Raw genomic sequence first — 15,272 nt, forward strand, 5'->3', positions numbered from 1 at the left:
GGGGGGGTGGAAGGGTAGGAAATCGCTCATTGGGGATGGTTAATGTGAATTGGGCATGGAGAGAAATGACAACTTCTTGGGTAACGGGAGAGAGCAGAGCGACTGTGTGTGTATGCAGGAATGTGTAAGGACGAGAGATGCAGGGTGAGAGCCTGAACGAACGAGAGAGAGAGAGAGACGGTAATATAGGCAAGCAAAGCTTTAATGGGGCGGAGAATAACGGAAAATGGGGAGGAAGGAGGGAGGAGAGGGCTGAGAAAACGCTGTGCTGTGTGCAGAGCAAAAATGAGAGTGGGCGAAGAGGGAAAAACAGTGTGTCGTTGCATATGTATTGTGTATTTTTTTTTTTTAGCATGTCACGTCTCTTTGATAGTCACGTCAGATTAATGCGAGTGCACTTATGTTCTTGTGGCAGCTTGGACTTGCACACATGTGCACACCGTGTCATTGTGCGCAATGCACCTGCGTGTGCCTTCTATGTGATAACTTACGAAACAGCAGCATGCTGGCGTTGGAAGCTCCCAGACGGTTTGAGGCAAAGCAGGTGTAGTTGCCAAAGTGTTTCTCTGTCACGTTGGTGAACAGCAACAGTGAGCGCGTCTTCTCGTTTTTGATCCTAAGGGTGTTGTCACTCTCTACCGGCCTGGGTGGTAGTGGTGGGGGAGCGAAAGCGAAGGAGGGAAGCGGGAAGAAAAAGAGAAAAATTGTGTGTTAGAAAAAGCGAGATAACACAACATAACATTACACCTAGAAACTCAGCCAAAGAGGCTTTTTGTTTCTCCATCTCTCCAGAGACGACCATGGAACACAATCCCCCTCCACACACTCTGTCTCACCTTGCACTAATAGAGAAATCTAACAGTCCATAAATAACAGAGACCCCCTGCTGGGGCCCATTATAGTCTATTAACAGCTCTCTCTGGCTGGCAAAGGCTTGTCTAAGTACTTCTGCGTCTTATTTTGGCTGATGCCAAATCATTCGAACTCTTCTACCCTCTCTGGGACCTTTTACAAACTTGGAAGGACAGATTATGTGTGGGTTATAGAGAGCAAGGTTTAGAACAAGCTAATATTTCCCCAGAGATGGCGAAAACATTTACAATTATCTCAGACCTTTACTAATGTCAGAGGGTAGGTGAATGGACGGCAGCCAAGACTACATATGTCCGCAGTAAACTGTCGAAATGTGAAAATGTAATTCATGTGGGAAAATGACTAGATTGTTTTTGTAAAGATCTCATGTCCCCACTAACAGATGCAGCCCAATTGCATATCTGTTCTGTTCCCTCCTTTTCTCTGTTATCACCTGCTGTATCTGTTTTTTTAATATCGCTGAACTCACAGTTCAACAGGTCTCATTAACATACTTTCTGTTTGTGTTGTCGGGTAAATTATTGGTATAATAATTTGACGTCATTGTGGCTCATAAAAGCTACATATTAACCAGGCAGGCTGTTATTGCTGTGCTGCTGCACTGAGACGTTGACCAATCAACGACGTTACAAATCAAAACCTCTACAGCCTCCAAACCGTGTCTGAGCCGGCCTTTACGCCATTGTTTCAGAAGCTGAGTTTAGACATCAATACTGAAATGCAAGGCCGGCGTTTATTGATTTTTTTCACTCTGAAGTGCATTTTTCAAAAAGCATAATTTTGTGCGTGAAACTCATCAGCTTAGTGAGGGCCGAAGGCCATGGAGAGAAAAAAAACATGTATTTTTAGATGAAGCTGGATTGAAGTGTGGAGCAGAAACATGAACACTGAACACTTTGCTGGTCTCACCTGTGGTCATCTTTGTACCACTCGAAGGAGGCTGGCGGGACTGCCATGGCTTCGCAACGCAAGATGGCGGTCTTACCCAAATGGGCTGGCATGTTCTTCATGTCTGTGATCATGGGAGGGTCTGGCAGAGCAAAACGAGGGAGGAAGAGGGAATTCAGCAATTAGTATACATGTGCATTCACCGAGAAGTCGAGTCAGGTCAGTACAGGGTTGCAAACCAGGTTGACAACCCCCACTGGAGAGAGCAAAATTAAGATGTATGAATTCATACATAATAATGCATCTTTAGTATTAACATAAATAATTTATACACCATTGTGCTATAACACTGGAGGTCCAGTGTGACTTGAATTATCACCGTTGGGCTGTTGTGTGGCGCAGAGAGGAATACTTACAGTTGACCGTCACCTTGACTTTGCGCTGATCGGGTGAAGCCACTCCATTGTTGGTGATGCATTCGTAGTCCTCGGCCTGCTGCCTCTTGATCTCTGTGATGTCTAGGAACTCGCCGTCACTCACCAACCCGTCTATTGACATAAGGCAGATGTCAAGGGTCACTATACATCGAATGCATGGTGACTCAGGCTACTGATTTAAGGGTTACCATGTGATACTGCGACAGTAGGTGGACAGACAACCAATTTATAGATGAGATGATTTATGAGAATGGGGGAGGCACCACACATACATCACATATCAACGTATAAGGAAATCATGATTTTCATAAGAAATTGATATATGTATCAAAAAACAAGATTACAGATATGCACATCAATGTTTAATGCAATGAACTGCGTTTTATTTCTCAATGTTTTTCTCCCTTTTTTTACATTGCGTCTTGGAATCGTTATTCATTTGTATAACAGAAAACAACATGAAATCAATAAAGAATTATGACACAAAAAATAAATAAATATGATGACACTGAATTAACAACAAACCCTGATTAAATATCTGTAAGAATAATGCATTACATCTTAATCATTTTTGTCCCATGACCAAGCTTAGTGACTCAAACTGTTTTGTTCATTAAAATAATGGGTCGGTTGGTGAATTTTTGTATCGATGCAAACATGACTTGACAGCAGTGACAGCGTTACTTTTAATGTGTCAGGGGAAATTGTAATCTTTTTCTTCCATGCATTGGACACACCAGGGTGATCGCCTGTTCTCTACATTAAGTATTGAGAAAGAATATTCGACTCTTATTTGATGTTGACAAACTCCCAGGTGCACCCAAACCGAATTAGTTAGTCTCGCACTCCTTTTCCTTGGAGCGACAAACAACCATCGAATGTCTTCAGAGGGTAGAGTCGAGGAGACGGGCTACAAGTTATTGCTCCTTCATGTGAGGGAATGGATGTTGGGAGTGTTATTGGATCGACAGCGGCAGAGAGAGAAGAAGAATGAGAATGAGAGTGCACCCCCCCCCCCTCCCCCCCTCCTCCCTGCAAGTCTTAGCAGCCAGCTGTCTCATAGCCTCCAAAACCATTAGGCCTTTTTTTCCTCCCCTTTACCCCATTAAAGAAGTCAGACTGTGGAACATGACATAATATATAATCTCACCACTAACAAGGAAATCCAGCTCTTAAATTGCCGCTCACTTTTCCCTTTCAAAGCCCTCCTAAACATAGACACAACCACTGTCAATCAGTGGACCTTTACTTGCCCTCACAAACACACAAATGGCGCCTGAGTGCGTTTGTGAGCAACACCGACTCAAAAACACACACACTAAAAAGACGCTAAACTCCATGATTATTCCTGTCAGAGATTACCGCGCTGGTTCTAATTGAAGATTATACTGGAGGATTATTAGTGTGGCTACTGAGCTGGAGATGATTATTTGCAGCTGCTCCGGCAAAGGCTGAGCAGCAAGCGACAACCGCGGTGATGGCTGCTTGTGCCACCCGATCAAGTGCAGGCGGGCGCTTGCTGATGGGGTGGGTGCAATGGTATTCACTCATTCCATTAGTTTGATAAATATAGCTCTCCTGTGACATCTCTGTCATGCAAGCAGAGCACCCAACTTTGCTAAAGGGGGGAGCGGAGAAAAAGATATAATCAGACAACTAGCACTGCAGAAATTACACACAAGGCTGTTACAGATGACTTCCAAGAAATAAAAAGGACAAAGAAAATAAAAAAAATGAGAGCAATCGAGCGCTAGAGAGCGCATTACAGACACGGAGAGCGCAGTCATTTGCAAGAGATACCGAGCTAGACACTGAAAGAGATGCACAGATATAAAGATAGAAAGAGAGAAACAGCAACATAAAAGTTCAGACGTCAAGTTGAGTATTTGATGTGGTCAGTTCTTTCATGGACTTTTCATCTTCAGCACCTATGTGTGATGTAATATGACAGTGCAGAGCAGCCCTCTCTTACTCCCTTTCCCTCCCTCCCCCTCCATCCCCTGAGACCTGTGGACTGGCATTGCACACCTCTCTACACTTTGGTGGGAGATCATATCTGACTGGAGCCGGCCCCTGGCACTCCTACAATGGCCTGTAAAATACATCTCCATCAACCACTTATGGCTTTTGAAGGAGCCTGACTCCTGACCACCAGAGATAGTTGGATTGCACCTGAGACAGAGAGCGAGAGAGAGTGAGGGGGGGTTGAATGAGAGGAAGAGAAAAAACAGGCATCAGGGGCTCTGGCCTGCCCTACAGTGAAACTGTGCTCTATTTCCCCGGCAGCACTTTGAGCCCGACTAGATCATCAGGGCAATTGATTTCTCTGCTCCTCTTATCCATTTCCATTACAAAAACTACCGTCCAGGCAGAGAGGACTGCTGTTGGGTTACAACAGAGCAGGATGGACAGCCTGACAGACTAAAAAAAACCTGTCCTTTGGAAGAATGAAGAGATGAAAGGTGTGTTAGTCGAGCTAAATGAAGCTGCAGCAGAATTTAAACCAGCAAAGGCCACTTTGTCCCAGGGCTTCTAATGCGCATACCTAAAATGAATCCATAGTCTTCCATTCAGGTAGTTAACTACACATTCTTTCCACAGTTACATTTCTTTTATGGAGCCTGACACCAGTATTCTTTATTATATTTTCTTGTGGTCAAGAAATCCCATAAAAAGACCAAAACCAACAATAAATCAATCCTGCATAACTAAAGCCTGATACATCGTATTCATTGCTTTGTATTAAGTAAGTGTCCAGATCTTGCACTCAAGTTCCAATTCAAGTCCCAAAACAAACATGTACAAATGCGCTCTTCACCAAATGTAATACCATTTGCAGTTTTGCATACTGCAATTCATTTGTTGTTGACCACCGCATTGTTTTTGTACAAGGGCAAAACCATCTTTGGTATCTTTTGGTAACATTAGTTTCATGATTCTCTCCTGCAACTTCATTGGATACTGTCAGATTTGTTCAAACAAAGTGATTTGTCGACTTGCTGGTAATGAATTGCTTTAGTGCTTTCAGGACATGAATTGATTGGCGGCACATTTTTAAAACAACATACTTTTTAATCTTTGGCCTTGGCGGAAGATATAAAGTATTTTAAAGTCAAGAGGCTCAAGTCCAAGTGAAGTGACAAGTCATTGGTGTTAAAGTCCAAGTCAAATTGCAAGTCTCTTTGATTTTGTCAAATCGAGTCTAAAGTTATCATATTTGTAACTCAAATAGGACTCGAGTCCAAGTTATGTGAGTCGAGTCCACACCTCTGGCCAGAGACCTCCATTGATTCACCTTTGCATCGTTGACATGTTTCTTCATCACCATAAACACGGGCACTAGTTCATCTTTAGTAAATCCACCATACACCTTCCTGGTGCTGTAATGTGTCTTAATCCACGGCAGGAAAACAAGTTCCCAAGAAACACAATATTTACTCGTTTCAGTAACATTTGCTCAACCCTAAAGTGCCCGACTGTTGTAGGAAATCATTTGTCATTTAAAAAAAGATTAAGCTGTATATTTCAAACCATGTTTTCCCAGACGTTTGTCTTCAGTATGAACAAATGCGCTTGAGGCTGAGGCTACCCAAAGGGAAGAAAAGTTTCAGACATGGATTAAAGCGCTATTAGTTTTGTTCTTTTAGTGGGATTGTTAACAATATCAAGAATATCCTTATCAAATAATTTTGATAAGGACCCAATACATGTGTTTACTGAAGTAATTGTGACCAAAATATGTACTGAGCTGGACAAATTACAGTTCAAAAATAAACTCGTGAGTGCTCTCTGTCAAGCCACACCTGTTCCTCATCAACTCCACTCAGTATATACACCCACACACGAGCACGTCCTCTTTCACATCAGCCTTGCTGCCATAGCTGTAGCACAGCATTTGAGTCACTGTTCATGATTCCTGTCAGTTTCTGTATTTTACACGTGTCCTTTTTGGGTCTGCTGACTGCTTACCTACCTTCCCTTTTCAATCCTACCTGCTCTGTTGTCATCAGGCATTTGGATCCACACAACATCCAAAACCTTTAAGTCTCAAAAATCTAACTCCCTAACAAATGTATCCACTCTTTATGCTTATTATATTCCTTACTTCCTAATGAAAAGTGCATGCCTCCTCCTCCCCACCACAAGAAGCAACCATGCATTCATTCGTTCAAGCTCAGCCCACGAGTGTTTTAACGGATGGGATGTCAAATGATAAGGCCCTGATGCGCTGGTGTATTTAACACAATGAGACAGCATGCCTGTATGTCTCTTGAGTGGGTCAGCTGATGGATGCCAGTGAGAGTGAATGGGTGTGACAGATATCTGTGCTTTGGTGCAGATGAAGCTGGCGGCGCCTGCAACGAGCGCAGATTAGGGCCAGTATCTGTTTGTAAGAAACGGTAACTGTTCAAGTTGCAAAGGGCTTGAAGACTGAGCAGGTCTCAGCTCTAAGGTGTTGCACCTCCTCATCTTCCACCACCGCCTGACACACGAGCACATTTTCCACTCAACCTCCACGTATACTACTCGCCCCCCCCCTCCCTGCAGTTTCTCTATGCAGTCTGTGAGTAATGGGGACAGATGGCTGGCAGCTTCTTGCTGTTTGTTTGGGCTAGTCCACCCCCACCTCTTTCTCCAAACGCCCCTGGTCTCCTGCAACTGATGGCTTGGTTGCACAAACTCTCACGGAATAGCAATGCAGCCCCTATCTCTTCCACTGCAAGCTCAGGGGGTTATTGGGGGGGGCGATGTGAGATGGTGGGGGCGGCTAGAGAGGGAGGATTACTGCTGACAGAGGAGAAATGCTGTAGGCTTGCAAGTGAGGACAACCGCACAGTTTGATGTAAGGTGGTGTGTGTGTGTTTGCTGCAGGTGTGCGTTCTTGAATGCTTTACTTTTCTCCTCTATATTTGGGTGTCAACGATCACTATGGGCTTGTCCCTTTTTGAGGTTCTGTGTAGGTTCACAAACACTGACTGTGCAGAGAAGGACATTACATGCACAGCAGACTAACCCAGGGACAAACAAGGGAGAGAGGAGGAGGGACAGACCTTTTGAGCAAGCCCAAAGCTGTCTGTAAGTACAGCAGTGCAGTATAGCTTGTGCATTTATTTGCAGTATACAGTATAATTACAGCGTGTTGAGTAGTTGTTCACACTGACCTTTTTATCATTGCTGTCGCTGTGCTGCAGTTGATCTGCGTTTCTGCTGCTGTCGTCAAGCTACAACTCAGCCAATACTGCTGTGTGATGAAAATGCTTTAACCAAGACTTTTGCGACACGGATGCAACGCCAGCCGCACAAGAGTCCATAACTTTAAATTTCAAAACACAGAAACCTTTAGAATGGTAATCTTTTTTTCTGTAATATCTCCCTCAACTGTCAAAGTTGAAGCTCAAAAGTTCAATCTAAGATATACTTTGGAACGTATTGGCATACATCTCACACAACAAACAAAATTCAGTGTTCATATTTCATCAAAGAAGCCATGGAGCTCATTCAATGTGCAATATATTTTAGCCAAACTGATGGGAACAACAAATAATAGAATACTACATAAGTCAAAAGAGAAACATTCTTTGCTTATATGTTGAAAAATATTGTTAGTTACATGAGGAATTTTGAGTCATAGCACAATTGTATATTCAGTACAGAGCAATTTTCTTCATGTACCAAACAATGATACAGCACTACCTTTACAGTTTTAACCAGAAAGACACATTCAGTAGGGTTGCATGGTGGTGTGGTGGCTAGCACTGTCGACTCAGAGCAAGAGGGGCCTTGACGGCCCTTCTGTGTGGCGTTTGCATTTTCTCCACATTCTCCTGCACATTGAGGACACTAGAGCGTCAATGTCCTGATAAACCAGCTGATGTGGTACAGTATAATAACGTCATTCATGCAGATGTATAATACAAAGCTATTGCACTTAGGGCATCCAGATGGCCAGCAGCTTCACTGGCAGTATCAAATAGGTAGTATAAAAGGTGTTTTCAGAGTGTGAGTCGCTGCAACCACAAGAGGTCCTTGATCATCTGTCCATAAATGAGTGCCAAAAATATTATGCAGTTTGATGTAGCAGTATGCAAGGTTAGCTGTGGACAGACAGACATGTACACACAGGCATGCACACACTCATTCACACGACCGATCTCTTTATCTCTTGGTGGAGATAAAAAAATAATAAAATCTCTAAAAGCCATGTTTTGGTTTTTTGCCATTTGTGGTGATAAAGGTAGGAACAGAGATACCGGAATAAATGCAGTGCTGATCAAATCTAATGGATTTAACTTCAACTATCAAGTCCTGCATCCTGACCACTCTGAACTAGTTCTGATTCCACACAATGATGGATGCTAAAAATAGCTGATTTAAGTGGCTGTTAGCGTAGGTTGGCATCGTGATGCTGGTTGACAGATGCTGATGATTACAGGTGGCACGGTGGGAATAATTACATATAATGTGTGGTTATTTGGGAGAAAACACTGGGACATAGGGAGAATACCGAGAGTATGAATTTAAGATGGTGACAGACTTAACAGCTGGGTTTAAGAGTGATGACACAGGTATGTGGAATAAAGACTTGGACATGAGCTGAATGCTGATAAGCCTTTAGGAAGAAAATGGGGGGAAAAAATAAAAAGACTATGAAAGAGGTTAGGGATGAATGTGAAGTCGGGGAGATAAAGGTGAAGCTGTGAACAAGAGATCTCTGGATGTGGTGACAAGCAAGAAAGATGGGGTGGCTTACATTTCTGGTCTTTCCAGGTGACGGTGGGCTCAGGGCGACCCACTGCCAGGCAGTAGAGGTTTACATTCTCGCCTTCGTTCACCGACACGTTTTTTGAGATGTTGACAATTCTGGCCGGCACTGAAAAACAAGATCATGCCATTAAAATATGACCTCAAAATCCCCTTTTTATTTCATACATTATTGATGAGGTATGGCCTCAGCCTATTAAGGTGCTTATTAAGGTATGATGCAAATCCGTGCACCTAAGACAGAGAGGCAATCAGCTGATTAATGATCTGCGCTCACTGAACTGTGAAACAATATGCTTGTCTGTCTGCTTAAAATGCACTGATTTCTAAATTACTGCAAATGGGAATTGAGAAATCTCCTTCTCCTGACATTTAATCCATTTTAAAGAAAATGCATAGAAGTAGTTGTCAGAATTTTGACTTTTTAGGTGAATGGCCACTCCTGGATACCGCTTTGCCCCAAACTCACAAAGTGTTGGAGCGCTATGCATGTATTTAGTTTGATAACATGATGGCCCCTTGAATTTAAATGGCCCATTATCATTGCTTTTAACGAGCTTGGCCCTGAAATTGCTTCTTTTTTTTTTTGCAAGACATCTACCGAGGATCTTGCTGGAGTTGAATACTTGCAGGGATAGAGCACAGACTGGAGTGGCGGTAAAGCTGCTCCTGCTTGATGCACTGACTTGAGGGTATAATTATTTAGTGCGATATCAAGTTAGGGCTCGAATTGCAGGCGACTTGGAATTAGGTATATATGGTCATCTGTGCCAAGCTTCGCACCCTGCAGACAAGAGTTGTTTGTTTGGCTGCAGTACGATGTGAAAACTCACTTAGTAAGCTGCTGACATTGTCTCCGCCACCCGTGAGCTGTGAGCCAGACCTCGTGTTTTACATTCCAGCAGAATTTACCCTAATACATCCCGTGACAAATTTTTCACTTTCATCCCGTCGGTGGTGTATTAATGAAATCTGCACAACGGACTATCCAAAATATGCGAAAAATTGACACACGCAGGGGGAACAGGTCTGAGATCCATCCTCTGGGCAGTTCTGTGCCAATACATCATGTCACTGAGGATCAGTCAGACTCTCACTCACTTAGTTGCTGACTTGATGAATGAGCCCTAGTCGTGGTCCTGCACTGTCAGTTATTAAGTCAGGCACTATGGACAGCCCCCCCCTGTGTACCGCATCTCCTCCTCATCCATCTGATCTGCCTAACTCTTATGAAGACAAGCAACCCTACCTGACCACATGGAAATAACAAATGGGCTGGGACTTGGCCTTGTTATTGAAACTGACTTTCTGGTTATCTGTCAGCTGCACTCGGCCTTCTTTACTGAAGCCGCACACATACACAGGCCAGCTAAGCTTTCAAAACATGAGCAAGTAATTGCAGTTTGATATAAGCATAAATACCAACCTTGTATACTCAAACATTATCTACATAGTTTTCCATCATAGATTTAACTCTGATTTAATAGAAAACGAACACTGAAACCTAACCATAGAAAATCTTATTTGCTTCCCCTGCTGTCAAACCTCAATCACACCCAATAGACGGCACTACGCTTGGATGAATGCCGAAATGCATAATTAAGCCATTTAATTTGTATCCAAGGGTGCTTACAGTAACATCGATGCACACATTGCTTTTATTTGCATCACATCTACAGGCTCTGGATATATCAGGGAAATGAGTCACTTATACTGGAAACGGTAAACATTTTAAAATCCCTTTATAATAGATTGCTGTTCAGTCTCGACTCGGCTGTTCACCTTGGACAATGAGGTAGACGTGGGCAATGCGGGGCTTGTTATTGGCCTGGAAGCTGCAAGTGTAGGGCCCCTCGTCGGATACTTGCACCTCGTCGATGTGGATGGAGAAGTCGCTGTTGTTGCTGTTGGCCAGCGTCACACGCTTGTCCAGCGACCACTTGTCCGTCCCCGTGAACAGGATGTTGGAGCGGTTCAGCCAGGCCTTGTGGGTCACCTCCTCGTCGATCCGACATCTGAGAGGACCGGAAAGTGAGAGACACGAGTAGGGTTGATGCTAAATACCGCTGAGGTTTTAATCGTTACATACAGCTGTACAAACGGGTGAAATGTCAACATAAAAGTGTTTTGGTACAGTGTTGCTGACGAGCTTCAATGCACCTCAAAATAGTTTTATTTTACTGACAGAATTGGACACCATTTTCCTGAAGTATACTCCCTCTTTTGGTGGGGAACACTGAAAAACATGTCCGTCCAAAATCTCCCATAGGTGTTCAAATACATGGAATACAGTGCCTGCGAAGGTCATAGCACATGATTCACTTCCTTTTCTACTAATCAAACCATTCAGGGTCCCCTCATGCGTGCCCTGTACAAAGCATCTCGCATTCATTATGTCTCCCCACTCATTTATTCTAATTTCTCCTTTATTCGTCACCTCATTATTAGTGCAGTTTTACCAAGAGGTTACAGACAAACCTCTTTGGTAACATTGCACTAATGATTACCCATCACTCCTGTTACACGGGTGGAGAAAAATGGGTCAAATTATAGAAAATATGGCTGAGGTCAGTTATAGGAAATCCAAGAGGTTGTGAGCAAAGCGTTGCATGAGAAGTGTAAATCATTATTATTCTCTTCACAGCTTGGTTTTGTCTTTACGATAACATTAAACATGAATGAAAATAAGGAAGGATATGAGTGAGTGTGTTGATTAAAGCGCAGTAAACCCCTGGCGTTGTTCCAAAAAGGATGTGGCACGCTTCAAAAACAGGAGCCACGGTGCAAAGGTGTGACTTCAGTTCTTGGCTTGGCCACTAGATGTCCTTACCCAGCTTCAACTAGCTGCAAGGCCAGGCCTCTATTGTCCTCATGTTTAATTGATGTGACCTGGATAAATATCAAGGTTGAGGTAGATCACTTGCCAAGTCCGTGGCAGTGACACCACGATACAAAACAGCTACAGTGCAGGTTAGCCTGGAAGTCTTTTACAAACAGGCTACAAGGCACTGGGCTGATATTCAGGTGGACACGTGACCTGAGGGCCAAGCAGGTTTAGAAAAAGAGCAAAAGAAGAAGAAACTACTTTGTTTATTACGTTTTGCGGCTGGTTAATTTAGATAAAGAGACGCTAAAGTAAGCAATCCCACCATAAAGAAGATCATTATCTGTGTACAAACAATCTATTAATCTATTTTTAAAATTAATCACTTCTGCACTGATGATGTTGCTACAGGACTGCAAACCCAGAGGAAATGAGCACCATAATAGCATCAAATGTGCCGCGTCTTAATGGGCCGCATCAAAGCCAACACAACAGCATTGTCTCAAGCATAACACAAGTATTTGTGCCACTTGGGCAAAAGTGATTTTACATGAAAATGGATATTATTTATGAAGCTGTTTAGTCTGCTGTTTGTTTGTCAGCTACCGACTGTCCAGAGCAGACTAAACTTACTGATTACAAAATGTGCCATCACATCACTGATGATCTGTACCGTGAAATCAAGCTTCCAGAATAATATCTGGAGCATCGCAAGTACAGTTTTCAAGCGCTGGTTGTGGACCAATAGTGGACCATCTCCCAATAGTGGACCATCTCCCATCACTTCTTGAGTTTCCAAGAAGGAAACTCAAGAAAACATATTTCTGGAAGAAGAAAAACCAGGTTTGTTTTTTCTTGTGAGTTACTGGATAATGTTACCTCTTTAAAAGTATTCAAATAAAACACACACTGAAGGAATAATCAGCCTTTGCTTGAAGTGGTGAATTGTAGACTCATGCAACATGTATAAAGGAGCCACAAGTAGTGGCACAGCTTTTGTTCTCACAGTGAATAGTCCAAAAGGTCGGCTGGTTTAAAGAACTGAGGGGGATTACCACTACCTAATGAAAATGTTTTGATTTTGCTAGTGCACAGCTTTCCAGATACCAAATTGTAAAGGAATAAATAGTGACATTGAAAGCACATATTTTCCGAAACTCAGTTTAGAATTTTTGGTGTTTAAACACCCGGATAAATTATATGGATTTGACTTCTCCACTGTGTCAATAGAAGAGCTTCAGGCTACACGTCCTGATAGCATTATAGATCAGCCTTCATGGTTGTTTGATTCCCAACTTTGAGGAGAGACTTGTTGATGTTGACAAATATTGACAGACCTGTAATATGTTTGACTTTGGTGGAAGGCCCACTCTTCTTGCAACAGAAAACTAAACTAAAAAAAAAATTTGTTCAGAGAACTGAAGGCGGGGGGGTATGCTTAAATGTGATGAAAGTAATGTTGACTTGGATTTTTTTTTTCACTGCTGAATGCACTGCCAAGCATGGTCGCATCCACACGACGGGGAGAAAAAAAAAAAGTTGGCTATTTTTCTGCTTGGTTGGGAGCCGGGGAAAGCTGTGATTTCTACTTTATCACTCAGTTAGTCAAGTGTGGTTGGACGCGGAGGAGGTCCGCCCACCGAGCTGACCTGTGCATCATTATTGTTACATCTAAGTAAAAGGTGATTGCAGACAGACGGCATGACTCCAGCGACGTGTGACAGTTATTATCATTCAATCAGCTACAGGACAGACAGAGCTGAAAAATATGGCACAATTTGGGGCTCCTAATTGAAGTTACGTGATGGAGAATTGGCAATTATACCAGCATGACAGGTGGGGGGAAATGCAAACACATTTTTCATGTAATTAGTGGGTGCAGGTGTAGGATCAGGAGTTACCTCAAAGTGACTCTTTCTCCTTCCAACACTGTAATGTTGTCCGGCAGGTGTCCGAACTCTCCTCCGTGCACACTGGACGCTGCAGAGAAAAATGAGAGAAGAGACCAGTGAGCATCCAATCATGGCACCAGGCGCTGGCATTCATCAATCTCGGGTCAGGTGCTTGAGAATCGACTACCTCGCCCATTGAGGTTGGGCGGGGATGTGCTCCGTATCCTGAAGGGAAAGTAATAAATATACTAAACAAAAGAGTCACAACGTCTGCACTGACCCCCATACTTGAATAATGATTTGATTTTCCCCTGCATTCTGGTGGGATGCGCGCTCATTGAACAGCGCTGATAATGAGCCAAGGGAAGAGGATTCACGCGGAGCTGCCGGAGCGTGAAATGAAGGGACAGCAACGGTAACAGAAGGGATGCTCATCCTGCCTACCAATACACACACGCACTTGGAGAACAGAGGCACATGCTTACAAAAGCACAAACACGCACACACTTACTGAGTGCCATTAGTTGAAGAGGAGATTCAAACTTGGCATCTGTGAGATGTGTTTCACTCAGGTGGGAAAAACACTTTAAAGTTGTTTGAAGTCGTTTTTTGTGAACTTGCTTGGACTGCAAACAAAGATAACCAAAGACCTTATATGCTGGCAGTTATATTGCTTACTGCGACGGGCTGCTCCCCGGTAAGACACCTGGCTCGGTCCATCTCGACTCGGCCAAATCCCAGCATGACACCAGATACCTCAGCTTGTGTCTTCCCTCCATCTCCGACAATCTCTTTCTCCCTCTGCCTGCAAAATGACCTCAATATCTCCAGTAGGCCTTTGCTGTGTTCTAGCCTTGAGGTTTAATAAATGGTGACTTTATGAAATGAAGCCGGTGCAGTGAGTAGCTTAGAAGCACCTCAAGGTTTGTTGAATAACCGCACAAGGACATGTTAAGCATGCCGATTAGGAAACCCGGGAAGAGATGCGACCCAAAATGAAGGCAATGCAGCACTACAGCTTTGAATTAAAGGAAGGTCTTTGTGGAATCATGGTTTGATTACAAAGAATAATTGGAGAGGCTTCAGAATTACGATGCACTTCGTGGATTCCTAATCAAAAGGTTTTCAAACCGCAGAGCTGAAAGTCCTGAGAACTGCCAACTTCTCTAAATAATAATTAATCATCTTTTAAATAAAGACAAATTATGCCTTTTCTGCGCGTTTGCGAATGCAGTGCTGTTTGGCTATATCACAGTAAATATAGGCTACATTGTGTATTCATATATTCATGTGTGTGTGCATCGGTGCATGGTGCTGCTCGGCAGTTACAGTAGCTGTCTGCTGCTCATTTGTGTGAATGTGTGCGTTTTTGTTTGCTGACATACCGGTGGAGAACAAGAAAGGAGGACAAACTAATGACGCCTCAAAAGAAAAGTGGCCCTGAAAATCTCCTGCTAAAAGCTGTAATCGCATTAATGGGTGCTGCTGCTGCCGTGCTATCTAGGCCGGCCAAGGATCCCAGAACTGGCTGCATCTTTCTCTCTCTCTCTGAAAGCCTGGGGGGGAGGGGCTTGGCACATTGGCCATTGTGCCCAA

General features: G+C 43.3%; 1 protein-coding gene across 1 annotated transcript in view; it reads right to left on the reverse strand.

Annotated features, from left to right (window-relative positions):
• The window catches only part of iglon5 (IgLON family member 5), a 98,831-nt gene that overhangs the window by 8,500 nt on the left and 75,059 nt on the right, over positions 1–15,272 (reverse strand). Inside the window, exons 2-7 of the mRNA XM_031853314.1 lie at positions 13,686–13,764; positions 10,743–10,975; positions 8,950–9,069; positions 2,178–2,309; positions 1,783–1,903; positions 492–643 (exon numbers count right to left, since the gene is read on the reverse strand). Coding sequence (XP_031709174.1) covers positions 492–643; positions 1,783–1,903; positions 2,178–2,309; positions 8,950–9,069; positions 10,743–10,975; positions 13,686–13,764 — 837 coding nt within the window. The remainder of the gene's footprint in view (positions 1–491; positions 644–1,782; positions 1,904–2,177; positions 2,310–8,949; positions 9,070–10,742; positions 10,976–13,685; positions 13,765–15,272) is intronic.

The sequence above is a fragment of the Anarrhichthys ocellatus genome, unplaced genomic scaffold (genome assembly GCF_004355925.1).
Source record: "Anarrhichthys ocellatus isolate YVR2014 unplaced genomic scaffold, GSC_Weel_1.0 scaffold13, whole genome shotgun sequence".
Taxonomy (NCBI): Eukaryota; Metazoa; Chordata; class Actinopteri; order Perciformes; family Anarhichadidae; genus Anarrhichthys; species Anarrhichthys ocellatus.